The 21,516-nt window shown below is 31.1% G+C and overlaps 2 protein-coding genes across 2 annotated transcripts; one reads left to right on the top strand and one right to left on the bottom strand.

The window, feature by feature from the left end:
• Nucleotides 1-985: 985 nt before the first annotated feature.
• Nucleotides 986-1,565, bottom strand: LOC130956254 (monothiol glutaredoxin-S2-like). The gene has a single exon (XM_057883301.1). The coding sequence runs from the start codon at nucleotides 1,366-1,368 to the stop codon at nucleotides 1,060-1,062; it is 309 nt and encodes a 102-aa protein (XP_057739284.1). The 5' UTR covers nucleotides 1,369-1,565; the 3' UTR covers nucleotides 986-1,059.
• A 12,419-nt stretch (nucleotides 1,566-13,984) lies between these two features.
• Nucleotides 13,985-15,727, top strand: LOC130955315 (uncharacterized). The gene is made up of 2 exons (XM_057882155.1): nucleotides 13,985-14,389; nucleotides 14,447-15,727. The coding sequence occupies exons 1-2, from the start codon at nucleotides 13,985-13,987 to the stop codon at nucleotides 15,725-15,727; spliced, it is 1,686 nt and encodes a 561-aa protein (XP_057738138.1).
• The last annotated feature ends 5,789 nt before the right edge of the window (nucleotides 15,728-21,516 follow it).

Raw genomic sequence — 21,516 nt, 5'->3', positions numbered from 1 at the left:
AAAAGTAAGAAGAGTTTTTTTTCTAGTAAATTTGTTTTAAAAATATAATAAATATTTTTATTTTGCACCTAATCATCTAATAGAATTATTTTTAAGTAAATAAGAAGCTCCTCTTCATTTATTGATGTAAATATTTTTTCTTAGGCGAACCATAAATTATGAAGTGAAATAATAATGGTAATTAAGAGTCTTATATATGTATGTATGATATATAAGTATATCAAATAGTATGAATTTTGAATAGTTTATAACTTAAAATTTATTAATGATAATATTATTATCACATTTATAATGTAGATATTTATTATATTTAATTAATACTTTATATTTCTACTAAATAATAATATGTAATAAATTAATTAATTGTTCACATGACCAAAGGAACTTATAAATTAATTAATATGTAATATTTTATCGTGTGAGTCATCTATTTTGTCTTCAAATGCTACAGGCACTTAGTCACAAAAAAAAAAAAAAAAAAAGCTACAGGCACTTCATTTACCTGGTATGATTCGGATTTCTTGTTTTTATTGAATTCGGAATGCCCACTTGCCCAGGATGAGCACTTGTAACTAATTTGGACAATTTAGCATGTACCATGATACTCACGAATGCAACTAAAGATATTTCACGACTACTAAAGATATATATGTACTTTTCCATTCATGATGTTATTAATTATGTTAAAATTAAATGCCAATAAAAATACAATAAACAAAATATTGAATATCGTACTGGAATTTCATCCAATATATTATTATTCTCCGTCGTGAAATTAAAAGTACAACCCCCTAGACAGTTAATATAGGAAAAGAAAAAAAGGAAGAAGGCTTAAACTACACGTCGATCAGTCAAGTTAATTATTAGCCTTATTATTATTTTTAGTACCATATATAGACCATATAATGCTAATATACATGCACTTTGTAATATATATCCGAACCCAGCCATATAATGATATAATCTGATCATAACAAGTAAATAATAAAAAGTAATTAACATCTGAGTTTATTGCTCGATGAGAATGTCATGGTGATTAGTTTATTTCTTTAATTTCTCTCAAACCCAAAGAGCACCGGCTCTCTTAAGCATTGGGATCAAGGAGCGGTTAAGGTGAAGGCTCATGACTTCATTGGCTCCACCAACAAGCTCGCCACCAATGAACACTGCCGGCACAGAAGGGTTGCACCCTAGCCTTGAAAGAGCTTGTTCAACGTCTCTCCCTCTTGGTATCTCATCAAGTTCATGAACAGCCGGGTTCACACCGAAGTCGCACAAGAGGGTCTTGATGGTGTGGCACATGCAGCATGAGCTCTTGCTGAAGATCACCACTGCCCTCTCTGATGCCATCTTCGTCACCCTATCCATTCTACTAGTCTCTATTTTTCTCTGTGATTCTTAATTATTAATGCAACTAGCCTGATCGAGAAAATAATTAAGGTTATATATATATATATATATAACAATGCCAAATAATGAGTTGCCACGGAATTTGGGATAAAAGGTTTTGGTTTAAGGAAGACTACTTTAGCGTATATATATGGTTGGTACTTATGATTTTTGTATGAGGTGTGGTTGAAGGATGGCCAAATGGGTTTATTTATATAGGGTTTTTGAGGGAGGTACGGTGTTGCTTATCTGGCATGGCTCATCAAATTAAATGAAGAAAGAGATCAGAGCAGTGTGGCTCAAGACAAAAGGCCGGAGGAGAAAAAGATGAGAATGTTCTATGAGATATTTGGGTCGGTTTTCCAAATTTCCTTTGATCATTTGATTGAAAGTGATTCATCCAATAATTTTCTTACTCTATATCGAATCAACATCTATGCATGCATACGGAGAACAAAGACATGTCCTTGGTACGGCTTGAGAAAAAAAAAATTGTGCATGCATATCCCTTTTCAACAAAAATATTATTTATACATTAAAATTAATTATTGTATATTTATATATAAATATATATTATTTAATTTATTTTTAATTTATATTTTATATTTTAATATATATTTTATATTAACAACTTATTTTAATAACTGATTTCAGTAAAGATATAATATAACACCTTAGTTTCATGATGGTTACTTTTCTAACTTTGTTTTATGTGATATTTGATTCTAGGTGCGTGGACCATAAAATATATATATATATATATATATAATTTATTATAATTTTATATAAAAATATTTAAAAATAAAAAATTAATTAAAAATAGTTAAAATTTATCTTATTTAATCTTTATTAATTATTATAATAATTGATAAAATAAAATAAAATAAATTCAGTTTATTTTATTGTCTTTCTAGTATTATAATTTTATATACAATTTTATTACGTTACTAATAAAAATTCTATTAATTTCTACTAATTTTTATTTATGATTGTGTTTAATAAAAGTGTTTTTATAAATGTGTCTAATAAAAATATCTTTTTTATAACTGTATTTAATAAAAATATTTTTATAAATATATCTTCTGAATATATCTTTTTATATATATATAATAATTAATTATTATTGAAAATAAATTGACCGATAATATATTAGTACTCTATATTTTTTCTTTTATATATGGCTATATGCAATCTCTAGTTGGGTAATAATATAAGGAGTGATGGGAGTTTAATGACAATTAAGTAGAAGATAGTAAAAATAGAAGAGTTACTCAATTAATTATTTTTGCCTATATATATTAGAAGTCTATGTATACTATGCATTATTATTAGATAGGTTTAATTATTCTGTTAGTTTTTATAATTTTATCAAATTTATAATTAAATTTTTATATATTTTTTTAATTAAGTTATTATATTATTTTTAATTTTATAATTAAGTTTTTTTTATATCAAAATATTAAAATTAATAAAATATATTTTTTTTTAAAAATATGTTTTCAAAGATCTAGTTATTAGATTTTTAATTATAGATATCTTGAATTTATGTAAAAATATTCAATTAATTTTAATATATTTTATACTAAAAAAATTGAATTACAAAATTAAAAGTAATATAAAAATTTAATTAAAAAAATATATAAGAATCTAATTAAAAATTTGATAAAATTATAAAAATTAACAAAATAATTAAACCTATTAAATATTAACTATGACATTTTATTTTATTTATAAAATGTATATTTTTTCTTGTAAATTTAAAATAATCTATTTTTGGTCCAGTTAACTAAAACCTTCTTCAATAATTATCATAATAAAATTATGAATATAAATTAGTGATAAATGATTAGTCAATTCAAATAATAGTAATATATAGTCACCAAAAAAAATAATAGTAATATATTTTTTATAACTAATGTAATAAATTTTATTTATTTTTAATATTTTATCATTAGTCATAAAATATATAAAAATTCAAATGAAATATTTTTGTATCAACTAAAAATATTTTTATATTATGTAATAAAAAATTATAATTATTATTTTAGATAAATAGTATATTAAAGAATATATATTATCTTAATCTTAAAGAAAGTATATATTTTATAAATAAAAAATAAATAAAATATCATACTTTTATATTATTATTATAACAAATATATATATATATGAGTATTTTTTGTGCCTTATCTATCTATTGGAGGCATCTGCTGCGTTGTGAGAAAAGTTGAATTTATCCGATTGGGACCTCTTTATTTTTTGCAATTAAGATTCGCATCCAATTCTAGAAAGGGAAATATGATTATAGTTAAGGAAGTACTAGAAGTTCTACGAAAAGGGACAGTATTCTGTAGTCTATACCAACAAAATAAATGGAGAGTTAATCAATTATTTGCTACAAGTAATAATGTATAATCATTTAAGGCACGCACTAAGAATTACTTCACACAGACATGCTATTACTAAATATTAAAAGAATATATATCACAATAAATTGATGATATCACAGTACTTACGACGACGACTTAAATACTATCTTATAACTCTTGAAGATTAATTTAATGTAAAGTTTCTAAAATGTTCTACTGTATATATAATTATATATAAGTGATTAAATTCTTCTTGAAATGATTCAGTGGCGCCTGGCCTTAATGAATGTTGTCTATTAATAAGTCCTTATAAAATCTTCCAGCACAATTTGGCTTGAACATTATAAATTCTATAATACCTTCCAATTAACTCTTTTTGGGAGTAAAATATATATGAGAAATTCTTTTTATGTGCTATGGAGATAAAGAGTAATTCTTTTTCACATTAATTGACAAAATAATTAAAGAATAGTGTAAAAAAATGAATGAGTGATTAACTGATTATAATAAATGTAGAGTAAGAATTTTATACTGTATAAAAAAAATATCTGGTAAAATATTATTCAACTAAGAAAAAGATGGAGTACTACTGTTTAGCAAGTAATTACATACCCCTTTCCCACTACCCATCAGCAATTATTGATCAAGTTTTAGTTATTTATTTATTATTTAATAGATGATGAACAAAGAGCTCGAGTCCATATAGAAAGAGAAGCAAAGTCAAGTCTGATGGAATGCATGGGTGTAACAGAGACAAAAAGACTAAGGACATATAAGACTATCATATCACAAAAAAGTAAACAGATACAAAATTATAAAACATAATTCCACTACTCCAGACCCAAGCCTTGATGTGGTTTTCTCAGCTGGTTTTCTCAGCTATTCAATTTATTTTATATTTATATTAGTCATTAAAGCTTATTTAAAGAAGCCAATACATAATAAAACGATAGAATTTTTTTTTCTTCCTCTTTCGGTTCGTGGAATTGATTAATTGAATATTGGTGGCGATCGCTAGACCTAATAAAGCTACACAATTTTGAGATCAGTATAGAATTGAAAGTTCTGATCAATCATTCAAGTAACTGAAAAAGATTGTCTCTTAATATTTCAATCGTCGTTGTCTTTATGAAATCTCCCTTAAAAAAAGCGAAATTAAACTATCATCAGATACCCTAACAGGTCCGATCCCGAGTGTTATCCGATGCTCCATGCTCCGTTCTTGCTCTTTTGTCGTTTCATATTCATCATTTCATACCTTCAGTCAGAAGATCGATCAGATCTTTGACAATGACGCACACACACATATATATAGATTTAATAATTCTTCAATTATATTGACATAAATCTTTCTAATATTAGTAGGATGGCCGATACATGAAACAATGCACACAAGTTTATTATTTTGAGATAAATCAAATTTGGCTTGATAATGCAGCTAATTATTTATAGATTTAGTTAATATATGTCTTAAAAAAATGTAATAAAATTATTATTAATGAAAAATTTAAATATTTTTATTTGATAAATAAAAAATAAAAAATTTTATATTTTTAATAAAAAAAATTTATTTATAATTTTAATATGTACTCTTAGACTTAAAAGTTAGTTAAATCTATTATAAAACAAAATTTAATTGTTAGGAGAAAAATATTCTACATAAGGTCAATAATACAACTAAGAGATGGGTCTGATCCTCTAGAAAAGTCCAATAAAACAATAAATGAATCAAAAGCTGTTTGCCTTTTCTTTCCGATTCCTGTTTGGTTGTCACTAATCGAATAATAACTTGATGGTGCAATATATTGATGTTCACGTCCAAATTAAAACTACGCATTTTTGGTATAATATTAATCTTGTATATGTATGTAAAGTATATTTCAGCAGCGACATCAACTTTTTTTCAAAAGAAAAATAATTACAAAAAAAAGCATCTGAAAATGCGCACAGCAGAGACAGAAGTAAAGTTCCTCCCTACAGATTTAAGGTATGTATTCAGTCCAGTGGCTCTGCGAAGGGCCAAAGGGTATTACTTCTCGATGGTTTATTTAGTTATTTATTTATAAGAAATCTTATGAACCATTAAAATTTATTATTTTTTGTCATCACTTAATTATTAATTTGATTTTTTTAGTCTAGTTTCTTTCACTACAAGAAAACGCTCGATCAAATTTATCGTCGAACATTAGCGGCAAATTTTTCGTCAAATTTATCGTCCGATTTGACAGTAAATTATTTGTCACCCTAAAATATTATTGTCGGAATTGATATTCCAACGGTAATTTTTGAAAGGAAAAAAAAAGAAATTTTGGCACTCTCACTACTCTTGAATTTACTGGCAAGTAAATTCGACAGTAACTTTGTTTAGTGAAATGTTGCGTTTTGAGAACACGAAGAACGTTACCATTGAATTAATCCGACGGTAATAAATTTAGGCTAAATTCAAACGCGAAACCTTTTCCTCTCACTTGTCTGATGCCATTCTCTCTCTCTTCTCTCTCTCTTAGTCTGCTCACACTGCCAAGAGTAACACTCATTGTGGCCAGCGTCGGAGCTTGTCGCTGACGTCGTCACTGCGCTTGGAGCACCCGCTGTGACTGCCGCTATCCATTGAGGTTGTTGTTCACATTGTCGTCATTACTGTCTCTATCACCATGTTATTAAAGAGAGACAGTAGCCATTATCATCAGATTGGTTTGTTATTGGTATGGCTATTTTATTTTTTATATAAAAAGTATTGAAAGACAATGATATTAGTATATAATGTGTACAATAAATTTAAAAAGGAAAAAAAAATAAATATCAGATTATTTAATTTCAAAATTTAAATTTTAAAATTTAGGATTAGCATTTAAATACACGATTACTTTCAATTTAAACGTATAATTTCTCAACTTTCGTTCCATCCCCAAAACTCGCTGCTATCCCCCAAATCTCGGAGACCGTGCCGACGTGTTTACGACCATCAATAGCGATGATGATCTCAGAAAAGCTTTTGAGATGTTTGTGTGGGAGAAGGAGAACACAGAGGCTTCATCGTCATCGTCAGGTATCATCCCAAAGGATTTACAACAGATGCTGCAGCGGCTTGGTCTTGAAAGCTCATATGATGACAACATTGCCATGATTGCTGCCTTCGACACTGATCCTAATTAATTATTATTTCATCTTACATCATCATTGAATGTTCAATTCACTAGGTATATAGATGGTTATTTTAATTTTTAATTGGATGGTTATTTTGTTCGATTCAGTTTAAGTATATACAATTAACAAATATTAGATGGTCATTTCACTAGATAGTCGGATGATTATTTTAATAACTACGTCGATGGTTGTTTGATGGCCGGTAAGGGAGCTTCTAACGCTGGAGATGTGGGATGATTGATGAGGATGGGGTAGCAGACGGTTGGGGGGAAGAGGGTATTTGGGTAAATTCTATTGGTAAATTAGGGTTGAGATGGTTAATTTTTTAAAATAACTGTTTAAATTTTTTTTATGTGTATTGGGTCAAATTTAAAATCTTTTGTATTCATTGTCAAAATTTCTCATTATCTCTTATTCTAACAGAGTTCTTTTTTTATATTATTTCGTGAGTTTAACATATTGTTAGGATTGTTGTTAAGTCAATGGTTAAATTTATTTAATTAAGTATGTTATTAGGAGTTGTGTTAATTTAAGAATAAAACACTTAATTAAACTAAGTACGAACTTATATTACACAAAAATTTCAAAACGAATAACATTATATGTATGTTTCTATCTATATTTCTATATAAATCGAATTGAGCAACTTTGATTTAGTAAGATTTTATGTAAATCGATGTTAATAGATTCGATTTACTTAAGAATAAAACTTAGAATGTAGTAAATCAATAGTAAATTCAATTAAATTGATTCTTTCTATAATGTTTAGGATCAAATTTTTTATATATTGTGTATCACTTTTTTTTATAAGAAATGTCCATAAATTTTAAGTGCTACAAGTATATTTTGTTCATAGTTCGTTTTTATCTTGTTTGCAAACTTGTATGATTATTAATAAAAGAGGCTATAGAGATTTTATTTTATTAAATATTTTATTTAATTTTATAATAATTAATTTTAGTATATTTATATTATATACAAATAATAATAATTATCTAATTATAAAATTTAGAAAAAAGAGAGATAGAATGTTATATCTAAAAAATGAGTATAATATAATTAAAAAAATTTAAATTTTTAATTATAATAATAATAACAATTAAAAGTGAATAACGTTAAAATTTTAAAATTATTTTTATTAGTCATATATATTATCGATAAAATGAATTCTAGTGACAATAATAATGACAATTAAAAATAAATAATATTAAAATTTTAAAATTTTTTTAGTAATTATATAAATTATTAAAAAAATAATTGTTAAAAATTATATATTTCTTAGAGTCATTAAAAATTTTGTTATATATTGACAATTGTTATAATTATTATTAAAATTAAAGTTTTTAACGATAAAGTATAAAATAATTAATATCTAATTACTAATAAATATATTAATAACTATTTTTATTATTATTAAAAATAAAATAAGTAGCCGTTAAAAAGTAATTTTTCTAACAATAATACCATGGTCGTCATCATATAACTGGCTTAATACGCATACATAGTCACCAAAAAAAAAAAATACGCATACATGAATATAATAATAGAAGTGAAGGGAAAAAAGATAAAGATACATGATGATAAGGTTCGTGAATGTGGTGTGAGTGTGCGTGAAAGATAGAGGAGATCAACATAGTGGGGCGAGTTGGGAGAGAAAGAAGGCGAAAGAATGGCAGCTTTATTTATAAGCTGCAAAAAGAAAAAGAAAAGATAGAGAGAGAAATGCTTTGCAATGCAATTGCGGATCCTGGCATCACAAGTCACAATATTGTTAGGGTTGGTGAAGTACACAACGAACTGTACAAATTCAATTCCAACCATATGTAATATATTATATGAAAATTTATAATATAATATATAATATATTCTAAAGAAAAGAAAGGATAGCCATATAATAAGGTATAAGGGTATAGCCATTTTGCCTTGGCCTCTATTCCTATTTAAGATACGTAGACTGACCGAATCCTCTCGTGAAGTATCCCAAACCGCCCACAAGCGCAATAGGAAAAAAGAAAAGTTCTCTTCAAAAATAAAATTTTAAAACTTTCTCGGGGAACAAATATTGCTGTATATATTTATGTAAATGTAAATATATCACATAATTATAATACCATTACCGGTCAAATAACTGAATAAGTATATGTCTCTTATAAAAATTAATATATAAGCATGAAAAATTAATTATTAAATTAATTATTAAATATTTGTATGTAAATATTTATATTATTTTATTTATTTTTAATATATATTTTAATATTAAAATTATATAAGTAATCAATTTTTTTATTAATTTTATGTACAACGAATAGATTGATATATATCTTAAAACCTACCCATGAGATTTTGGCATATTTGCTAATGCATTATTGTTCCCCAATAATTGTGAAGAAATATATTCTGAGATTGTAATAGTTTAGATTTGCGATCTATCCAATAATTCCCATTAGCATTAGTACTTCCTCTTTTACGGAAGATTATTTTTTTCGAAGAGTGCTACACATACAAATTATTTTTGTTTACAAGTCTTATAAGTTGGGTCTAACATCTACGTTACTGAATTATCTTTGCGTGTTTTATTTTCGTTTTCTTTTTTACGAAAAAGAAGAAGAAGAGACACAGAAAAAGAAAAAGAAGAAGAAGAGGAAGAGGAAACACGAAGAAAGAAAAAGAAAAAAAAAAGGCACAAAAAAATGTGAAAATGGCGTGAATATAAATGACTTGTATGATTTGTATAGAAAAGCATTCTCTCTTTGCCTTTGATCTCCTTCTGTTTTTTCGATTTTCATGGTTTCTGAAATCAACCTTTGAAATTGTTTTGAAGATGATGGAACTTCAGAAATACACCCGAACAATTACAAAAATACACCCAAACGATTACAGAAATACATCTAAAGGATTACAGAAATACACTCAAACAGTTACAGAAATAAACCAAACGATTATAAAAATACACCCAAAGGATTACAGAAATACACCCAAAGGATTTAAGAAGTACACCCAATATAGGGGGAGACAGTATATTTCTTCTTGAAATCTTTTAATGTTTTGCTGGTTAAGGATGAGGCACATGACAGAGACAATCTAGAAAAAAAATCTAGAAAATAGTACCTTGAATAATGTTTCTTCGTTTTTTCTGGTGATTTTGATGAAGGAGAAAGAGAAAACAAGAAGAGGAGAAGAAATTTCAATAAAAAAAAGAGGGAGGAAGAGGTGGTATTGATGACGATGATAACGAGAGAGAAAATTACGAAAAAGAAGAAAAAGAGACACGGAGGAAGAAGAAGAAGAGGAAGAGGAAGAGGAAGAGGAAGAAGAAGAAGAAGAAGAAGAGGCACAAAAAAAACGTGAAACGGCGTGAATATAAATAACTTGTATGACTTGTATTAAAAATTACTTGTAAGTAGAGAATTACTCTATTTTTATGGGTTAATAGTGAAATTAATTTTTAAAAAATAAAATAATTTTTAAATTTATTTTTGAAATTTTTTTAATTAATTGACTCATTAAAAATAAAAATTAATCATATTTAATCAATCACTTTATTAATAATTTTTGTCAACAAATAATGTTGTGAAACGTTAATTGACAATATACATAATACCTAACACATGTCTAATTGAATATTAATAAAATATATTTATAAAAATCTATTTTTTCTAATTACATAAACTATATTCCTAATATAATATAGCGACTAGATTAATATATTTTTAAAATATATTTGATCAACATCAAATTGGATATGTTAAGTATCATATATACTATTAATTAATATTATACATTATCAATCGATGACGAAAATTGTTAATTGAGTAACTGAAGAACAAATATGATTAATTCGTAATAATGACCAATTTAATTGATAACATTTTGGTTTAATTACTCTGCAGGTCTTTATACTTTCACCGAATTTTCAATTAGGTCCCTATACTTTTTTTTTCTTTTCAATTGGGTCTCTATATGTTAATTTTTTTTAATTAAGTCCCTGCCGTGAGAATAACGTTTAAGATAACATAATATTCTTAGTACAAAACGAATATTCTTGTCATTTGGTTGGAGTAGCTAGCTGAACAAACATTAATTTTTCTAAAATACCAAAAGCACCCCTTGCAATTTATCCCAAAGGAAAAAAATCCTAAGTTGCTCCCTAGAGATCGCGTCCACTGTCGTCTCCTGCGTCGGTCCGTCATCGTCATCCGTCTATGGCGTCATCTACAACGGATGCTTGGTGGTCTGCTGTACGTCGCCTCCTTCCCTGCGTTGGTCTGCTCTACTTTGTTCTGCTCGGAGGTCTTCTACGCCGTTTGCCCGTCCAAGCCGTCACCGTCCCTCGCGGTGCTTTGCCTCGTCTGACGTTGCTGCGCCGCATGGAGCCAAGTCTCGTAGCGTCTGGCCTCCCGTCCCCGCATTGTGCTTCTGCTCGATCTCCTTGTACTCGAACTATCTGTAAATAGGTGACAAAAAAGGCCTCTTTTTCAGCTTTGAAACTTGATGTTTATGCTAATCTTTTTTTTTTAAATATGGCATTGGTTGAGTATCTATTTGTTGAATTGATTTTTGGATTGTTTTGATATAATGGTTTATTTAGAGTTTATAACATGGATATTTATGTATAGAAATTTTGTTAATTAGTGAATTGACATATAAATTAATTTTGCTGATGATGAATTTGGATTATTCTTGATTGTTAATTGTTGTTGCTGTGATCATGATGTTTTATTAGGATTCTGTTTCTCTTTTTTTTTAATGTAGTGATGGGGATTTGGATTTTACTATAGACATATATCACGGTAGCAAGTTTCATGATATAGGGCACGGGCTATAATATTTGGGGGAAGGGAAGTGGAAGAACATTCTCAAAGATCCCTAATTCGCATCCTTTCTCACTTCACGTTACAAAATTCTCTTAAGTAGCCTTTTCAATTTCGCGTCTTTACGGTTTTAAATTTCACTGTATTGTGCCTAATTCTCCTTCGTGTATTCCGTTTTCTGGATAAATGGTGAAATTTGAGCGTGAGAAAACTGAATCAAGGATTTAGGGTTTTTAATTTTTGTTCTTTTATGGTAATTCCCCTGCTGGTGCTACCCCAGTTGCTACTGGTAATACCATTGTTGTTTTTGGGAAAGATACTACTTTTGTCACCACTATGATTCATCAACCTGATTTTTCTGTTGTTGTTGGTGATTCCTCTCAAAACGATGAAGATGCCAAGAATCCTCCTGGGTATGTGAATTAATGTCACTAATTCTATATGAATTATTACAATTAAATGATGTGGATTAGGATTGTAGTTGTAGTTAAAACTGTTGTATGCCTCAATAAGATAAAAAAAGATATTTTGTTACTTTTGTATTGTTCCGAGACTTGGTTGCTTTTGTTTATCTTCTCCCCAGGTACAATGTACTGATTTTAAAAGCATTGTCAGCTCAGGATCTAACTTGAATGCCATTGTTAACTTCATTGAGGTAAGATTATTCATTGTTTTTTATCATAATGGTTTTAATACATCCATGGTTGATTGAAATATTGTATATCTGAGATTATATGTTATATAAGTCTTGCATGTAAAAGCTGCGAATAGAAATGTGTTAAATATAGTTATTCATTTCTTATTTTTAGTGATGCGTATATGGAGGTGTATATGGAAGTGCCCGAAGAACCCCAAAGAGATGAATGGATCTCACAAAGATGATTTTACTCCAACTTCTTTTGTTTCGAAAGCAGGATACCATGTTTAGATTGAACTTTTTGGTAAAAAGGACTATCTTGTTGGGACACCGGATGAACTCAAGTCTGCTCTTTCAGAATCTTTCTCGGCTAGGAAATTGACCGTTATCAATGTTATTGTTAATCTTATACTAGTTCAGAGTGTGGGAGGCTGCAACATAAGAACTGATTTCTATATTATTTGTATTGCACTGAAAACTACGTTTTCTATGGTTTTCATTTTTAGATTTTGTTCCGACCCAGACTACATAAGGCAACGCCCCGGCTCGACAAACCAACCCAGCGAAGCGCTAGCAAGCGATCCGACAAGCACACCCGGATTATGACCCAGACATCTATTCCCTGGCAGCCAGTTATGCGACAACTGTGAAGAGGAAACTTCCAGGAAAGAGACCTCTCCTATGGGACCTGCCCTACTGACAGGGTATATATGGGGAGGGTCCTACCCCTCTCCCATGGTATGTCCTATCTCACTGCTCCCATTGCTTTCTGTACAAACTCTGACTTGATCGTCGGAGTGTCATTGCAGGTGGCATTCCTCCCTTTCCTCACCATCACTGCTCGGTAGGTCGCTTCGTCCCAACTCTTCCCCACTAGATCCGGATCCAAGCCAGTCCCAACCACCACGCTCCAAAAGCACCACCGACCCCTCCGAAGTCTGAGGTCCCAAACATTGGCGCCGTCTGTGAGGACTGGCCTGAATGGACTTTCTGTTGAGTCTGGTAGAGTCAGGGGATGGAGGCGAACCACGTGGGGAGGAAATGCCTCCCTGAACGGGTAGGGTAGCCTCTGTGGCTTCCTCCTGTGAGCGCATAAGATCCCCCCTGCGGCGACCTGAGTTTCCCTTGCGCTCCCAGGAGAGGCACTCGTTTGGAGGGACGGGGAGCAACAGTGCCACAATAACGCAGGAGCTGCGCTACAGGGTGCAAAACATGGAGCGAAAGCTAGCAAGCAGAGAGTGTTATCAACCAGCTTCGAGGCAGGATCATCCGCATTCCCGGTTTCCTCAGATGAGGGGGTCCAGAGGGAGAAGTCCCCGAAGGGACCATTCCAGACACACCCCGACCTGCCGATCAGAATCAGAAAGCCAAGGGGAAAGCAGAGAGTTGCCGAGAAGGCGGCAAGATCCCATCATCTACACACGAGCTCCGGCGAGACGCACCGTGGAAGAAAACCGGGAAGACGACTCAAGGAGACAGAGACACCCTATAATCATGGGGGCAACCACTTTACACTACTCCATCCTCGAGGTCCGACTACCAAAGCACTTCGATAAGCCAACGGACCTGAGGTACGACGGGACTCAAGACTCCCCCCCCCTCAAGAACATCTAACGGCATTTGAGGCCAAGATGAATTTGGAAGGGGTGGGTGATGAAGTAAGATGTCGTGCTTTTCCCGTAACATTAGCAGAGCCGACAATTCACTGGTTCAACGCTCTCCTCCATGGCTCCGTGACAACCTTTGCTGACATAACCCGTGCCTTCCTGGCTCAATTCTCCACGCGCATCGCCAAAGCGAAGCACCCAATCAACTTGCTATGGGTGACGCAGAGGAGCGAGGAACCGACCAGGAAATATCTCGATAGATTCAATGATGAATGCTTGGAGATTGATAACCTAACCGACTCGGTGGCCAGTTTATGCTTGACGAACGAGTTACTGAACGAAGATTTCAGAAAGCACCTTACCACTAAGCCCGTATGGACGATGAAAGAAATACAAAATGTGGCTAGGGAGTATATCAACGATGAGGAGGTTAGTCAAGTCGTGGCTGCCAACAAATGACAGCCCACCTACAGTCCTGCTCGTCAGCCCGGAGGTGGAGAAAGAACTAGGGAGCATTCCAAGGACGGAGCGCCAGCTAAAGCTTTCAAGCCTTTTCCCCTGGTAGGGAAGTTCACCAACTACACCCCCCTGGCAGCCTCAATTGTCGAAGTCTACCAGCAGATTGCCGACAAAGGCATCCTATCGAAGCCCCAACAACTCAAGGATAGAACTAGAGGGAACAAAAACCTCTACTGCGACAACCACAAGGGCTTCAGTCACAAGACCCAAGATTGTTTCGTTTTGAAAGATGCTCTGGAGCAGGCGATCCGAGAAGGCAAGTTGGCAGAATTCTCACACCTCATAAGAGAACCGAGGAGGCGGGATAGTGACCGATCTGGCGACATCAAGGGCCGCGCCGTGAGGCAGGAACCCGAGGAGGACAGTGAACGCGGCCTAGCAATTGTGAACGTTGTATTTGGTAGGGACGTTGCCTTCAGATCACAGTTGGCATGCAAGAAAGATGCCAAGGTTTTGGCCGTGTCATCGTCGGTCCCCGCGCCCTGCCTCAGGAGGATCCCATCGATATTGTTTGGACCAGAGGATCAATGGTTCGACGATCTACCAGAGAACTCTCCTATGGTGATCACCGTAAGAGTGGGAACCGGCCTAGTCAAACAAATCCTCGTTGACACCAGAGCCGATTCGAACATCATGTTTTGTAATGTGTTTGATGCTCTGGGCCTCCAAGACACCAACCTGAGAACCCACCAGCACGGTGTGGTCGGCTTAGGTGATAACTTTATCAAGCCTGATGAGGTAGTCTCCCTACCGGTCTCTATAGGAGGAGGTCGAGGGAAGAAGTCAGTAATGGCGGAATTCATGGTCCTGAGAGACTTCACAGCCTACAACCTCATCTTGGGAATAAAAACTGTCAATGAGTTCGGAACAGTGATTTGTACAAAGCTATTGATGATGAAGTTTGTTGCTGACGATTGGTTGGTTGGATCCATCAGGGGAGATTTGGAAACGGCGATCGCGTGTGACAACGCCAGTCTCTCCCTAAGAAGGAAATCCAAAGAGGCATCCGGGGTCTTCCTAGCCGATCTAGATGCCAGGGTCGACGACAAGCCCAGGCCAGAACCCGAAGGGGACCTCGAGAAGTTCAGGGTTGGCGATTTGGAAGAAAAGTTCAACTTCGTGAACAGAAACCTCCCTCATAACCTAAAAGAACCTTTGGAAGAAATGATCAGAGCCAATGCGATCTGTTTGCCTGGACACCGGTCGACATGCCAGGGATCGACCCCCAGTTCATGTCACACCACCTAGCTGTGAGAGCAGAAGCCAAGCCGGTGGCACAAAGAAGAAGAAAAATGTCAGCCTGCTAAAAGCTAGGTTCATCCGATAACTGGACCACTCGACCTGGTTGTCTAACGTGGTCTTGGTAAAAAAATCAAATAGAAAGTGAAGAATGTTCGTGGACTATTCCTCCACCCTCCGTTTCAACCTCTGGTCGAGGACTCGGACCAGAGCTGGTCCCAACCACCTTTGCTTGCGTGTGCTGGGACTGGGCGTCAGTATTCAACGTTTTTTTGTAGTGTTAGGATCTCCAACCCTTTCGATATCTCAAGCTCGTATCCTCAGCAAAAGTACGAACAAATACCAAATCTAGTCACAAAAGACAATGGTTAGTAGTGACAACAGTGAGTACAACCCAAAGCAACATTAACGAAAACGACAACGTGAACTAGATTTGGAGTAACACAAGCTAGTGATGCAGAATAAAGGCAGCGGTGACGACAAACAAAATGAAAGCAATGATGATGACGCAGAGTAAAAGCAGCAACGACACATAATATTGGTGAACAGAGGCGGTGACAACTCAAAAAAGTGGCAAACAATGAGAGTATATCTGAATGAGAAAATAGAAAAAGATGAGCAGCAAGCGGTAATGAGACACGCATCCATAGTGGCGAGAGCTTGAGTGAGAGGTATTGTAGCATATCAAAGATAGAGAACTAGCAAAAGGGGAGAGGGAACTATGCTAATGATGAAGAAGAAAAGTGGAGTGGCTCAACCATAGATTATAATCTTAATCCGTATTCTCAATTGGGCTTGACCGAGTTACCCGATCTGGACCTTAGCATAATTGAATTATGAGATCAAGTAACTTTTGTTGTTTTGGGTCTGACCTGATGATTTTAGTTAAGTATGCTCAAAATTAGCCCAAATTAATTGGGTCCAAGTTAGTCTGCATCTTATGTAGCCCTAACCTCTAATATATGTAACATGCTTTATCACATCAACAATTTAACTTACCATGTCACTTTTCAATTTGTCATGTCATTATTTAATGAAGTATACAAATCAAAGTTCTGAAAACTAGTTCGAATCGGCCAGTCGAACTGTGAACTGATAGAAAAAGCGAATTGGGCAGATGTCAAAACCAAGAGTTTGAGAAATTGCCGTTGGACTATCAATCGAGATCCAGTTGGTTTTCTATTTTTTCTCAAGATGGCGCCATTTGGTTAGACTTAGAGGAACCCTAACCAACCCTCACCCCAAAACGCACAGCAGCACCCATTCACCTTCAACCTCGAGTCACTCTCCTTCTCCTTCCTCTCATCGAGCTCCTCCTTCATTCCCTCACTTCCGTCTAGCCACTGGCCTGCTATCGTAGCCATCGCAACTTCAAACTTTGAAACCATCGTTGCAACTTCCTTCCCTTCTATCATACAACCACCATGTGAAGTGTGAACTTCGAATCACCGTCGCTACTGCAACTGGTCTCGTCTCCTACCTCCGTCATGCAGCCACTGTCCCGTCGATGCCAGCTCTGTTCCACTGCGTTAGCCCTTTGGCCGTGCCCTGTCCCCCTCTTTCTCTGTCTATTTTGTTCTAGCTTTTAGGTATTAATTTTTTTTTGTAACTAAAATTGACTAATTGTTGAATAATTATTGTTAGTTAATTTGTGAACCTTGCTGTTATTACTGGATTCAATAATTATTGAATAATTTTGAATAATTATTATTAGTTAATCTGTGAACCTTGTTGTTGCTCCCACACCTCTGTGCTCTTGAAAGTATTATTTTTAGGATTCTTAATATGTGGTTTACTGATATTTCGATCTTAATCTGTGATTGTCAATGATATTCTTAAATTTTGATTATGATATTCTGTGATTTCATTGTCTTTAATTTTATTTTGATTATGTTTTAGCACTCTTTTATAATTTGATTATGTCAATTTTTTTATTCTGCTTCAATGCAATGTTTTTATTTTTTCTTAATTTTATTGTTTTTGTTGTCTGCAGTGATTTTAAGGTGTAGTGGTTTCATCCATGTGATCATTTTATTAAATCTGAGCTTGTGAGTTTATGCTAGTTTTGTAAAAGGACTTATTTGGTTTATGTTTATTTTGTTAAAATTTTTATATTCCTGAAGAACTTCTTTGTGAAGATTTTATTATAGTATATGTTACATCTTATAAATGAAAATCAAATGAGCTCTAACTCTGTTGCATGCTTATTTTTTTCTATTTGTTTGATTGAGGTGCTTGACTTATATATTCTTAGGATAGAGTGAACATATATCAAGGTAAATTAAAATGTTTGCTTGATTTAATGTAAGGTATGTACTTTTTTTAATAATGTGTTGAATGTGTGGGTTTGAAGAGGCCTTCTAGTGCGAGAATTTCAGTTTGTATTAGTATTGTTCTATTCTTTAATTATTTTATGCATATGTTTCGAATTGAGTTTTTCTTTATTTGTTCAATAAACCAGATTATATAATCTGTAAAAAAATACAAACAGTAAATTTAGCTATCAATAATATTTTGTTGATAAATATATATAAGTAAATTATAATTATATTTTAATGTGTTTATTTATATTTTATTTATTATTTTATTATAAAATTATTATTTCGGTTGAACTACGATCAAATCAATCGAACCAACAAATTAAAAATTATTAGTAACTAAAATGATTTAATAATCGGTTCAATTTTTAAAATCTTATACTAATATGAGCGACTAAAACAACTAATATTTTAATTTATTAGACTAAAATCAGAAAATAAATTTTATAAGGACGAAAAAACAAATAATTAAAAAAATTATCTAAGCCTTTAACATTTAATTTTTCTTTAACACACAAGGTATATAAAACTTATGTTTTCGTAACAAAATAATAATAATAATAAAATTTTCTAATCAAATACAATCTATATATTTGGTTTACATGAAAGTAAACTATTTGGGAGCAGAAGATTACTATTTTAAGGTAATATTTTTAACGTAAATTAAACATTTTAGTTATTTTTATTTTTATTTTTGACGTTACAACAATATTTAGGAGGATAAATTATTAGATGATGATAGATAGATTATCACTAACCAGAGATAGAGGAAAATTTAAAAATTTTTAAATGAGGTGAGTAGATAAGAACCCAAGTATAAATTAAACGTACTTATAGCAATAGTATATGAATACAACATAAGCTTAATAACGCCGTTTTATTTAGATAAGCGAATCTAAATCAAACTCAAAATTGGACATATTATGTGTAGCTTGTTCAACCCAAAAATAATATTTTTTTTAATTACAAGTGATTATCAATTGTTTTTTTTATTTAAATTCTTTAAATTTTAAATTTCACTTTAAAAAATAAAATGTGATTTTTTATTATTTATTTTATAAATAGAACTAAAAAAAATATAAAAAAATTTATTTAAATGTGAAAAATTATATTTTATCCTCTAAAGTAAAAATTTAAAATTTAGAAGATTCAAAAAAAAATTTTAATCTTAATTTAAGTAAACCGAGAATATTTTTAATTAAATGATCTACATAACACCTGGTGACAATATTATTTTAATTTGCATTTTCTAGTCACTGGTGAAAATAGCCTTACACAGCTACATCTTCCAATTTTACCCGATATAAAGTGTACTTTATTTGTGAATGAAATGCATAATTCATTTAAGAAAAAGTCTCAAAGAGTCAGTATTTTATTAAAATTTAATCAATATTTAATTATAAAAAATATATAATTTTATATCATTAAATATAATTTTATGTCATTCAAAATATTAATAATAATTAATTAATAATTATAAATCACAAAATATACTAATTGCTAGCACTACTAATTAATTCATTAATTCAACTCGTTTAGAACGTGGATTTCTATATACAAACAAGATCATCAGAATAGAGAGTACAGAGTAAAATGACCCTAATAATGCATATTATATTCTGATTTCTGAGTGTCGACTTATTGATAAGATGGGATTTGATTGTTAACCTTCGACCAATTGAAATGGATAGTGTAATGTTTAAAATAGGATAAAAGAATATATCAATATTTCAACCTAAATGGCGCCATCATCTAGAGGGATTCTCCTCAAGCAGAAATATTAAACGATTAATATTTTTATATTTATTTTATAGATAATACTATATATAATAAAGGAAAAATTAAAGTTGGGTAAAAATAAAAATTATTCATTCTATAATAGAAACAATTATTTTTAAAAAATGAGGTATAATACACATTTTTGTTAAAAATTTAGTTACAATCTTTTCACGGCTCAAATTTTTTATTATGAATGAGAGTTGTGAGCAATTCAATTGTATTGATTATGTTGGTATTTTTTTTTATGAGAATGTGTAATCAGAACATCTGATTACTTTATTTGTATGAAGTTTTTTTTTTTTTAATTGAAAGATTCGATTTTTTTATTGTGACTATTTTTTTATTTCAAAGTTCAAAAATTGGATAATTTAATTTTTTTTTTTAAAAAATCGGAAGATATTAAAAGATTCGATTTTTACATTCTAAATCAAATAGAGAACCATATTTGAGATTAATATCTTTATCGTTTATGAACCTAAACAACATAATTTTTCATTCCAATATAAAAATAATTTGTGTCCTCTCTCTTCACCAATTTTTTTTATTTTATATTTACTTTAATATTAATTAATTTATCATTTTTTATTAAAAATATTAATCTCGTAATATTTCTCTTTTAATGCTATTATTCCACTTTTATTAATATATTTTTATTAATATCTTTGAAAAGAATTATCTGGAGCCGAAATGAGTATTTACTTTTTCGATAAGGTTCTGTAATTAATGAGATATTGGTGTTTATTTTAGAATGAAGATATATAGAAATTTGGTTGATCTATTTCAATGTCTACTTTCTGTTCACTTTAAGCCGAGCATCACACTAGAATATATTTTATGCTACAGATACATTGATTCTCATAATAGAAATAAAAGTAACTTATCACATCATCAAACAAGTAACAAATTATAATTAATTTCAACTCTTTTAAGTAAACATGCATGCATATATCTTCTAACTACTCATGATATAGGTATATTAATCAATAGCGTTTTGCAAGCGAAAATATAGAAGTGGAATAATAGCGTGGCATGTGTGATGATATAAAATAACAATAATACTAGGGAACCAACTTTATATAAGCCAAGAATCAGCCAACTGTTAAACCAGAGATACCGGTGACTTTAATCGGATGTTGCTACTGATAGGCACAAGGATGTTTCTTTTTCTTGTAAATTAGATGGTTTTGGATATGATTTCTATGTTTCATGTGTTACGCATTAATAAAATATAATTAATTATATGGAATCAACTAATGAATGATTAAAACATCTGTTCTGTTATTCTCTCTTATCACTAGTGTATCTTTCCTCATATTTTGAACGTAAAAAATAAATTAAATTATAAATTAATAAAATTAATTATAATTAATTATGTTGTTCGCTGATTATTAATTAGTTGGTTTCATATATTTTTCTATAAAATAATATTGGCAAGTTCTAGTCCAAGGACCAGTTCCTTGAGTTGCCAAGGGTCGAAAATCGCCAAGCTACCGAAGGCGACATAAATAACAGAACAAGGTGGTTGTTGGTTGAGCCAATTCAAACAAGAGAGGTCTTTCTTAAATTACTAATATTTCTTAATTTTTATCCCGTAAATTTAACTAATTTATATAAAAAAATAAAAATCTTAAACGACACGTGACAATTATTTTTAAAAGATAATAAAATCTCTAATAAAAAAATCTGTTAATCTTAATTGAT

The sequence above is a fragment of the Arachis stenosperma genome, chromosome 10 (genome assembly GCF_014773155.1).
Source record: "Arachis stenosperma cultivar V10309 chromosome 10, arast.V10309.gnm1.PFL2, whole genome shotgun sequence".
NCBI classification, from domain to species: Eukaryota; Viridiplantae; Streptophyta; class Magnoliopsida; order Fabales; family Fabaceae; genus Arachis; species Arachis stenosperma.
Note: the sequence above shows the minus strand (reverse complement) of the source record. Positions and strands in the feature narration are given on the sequence as shown.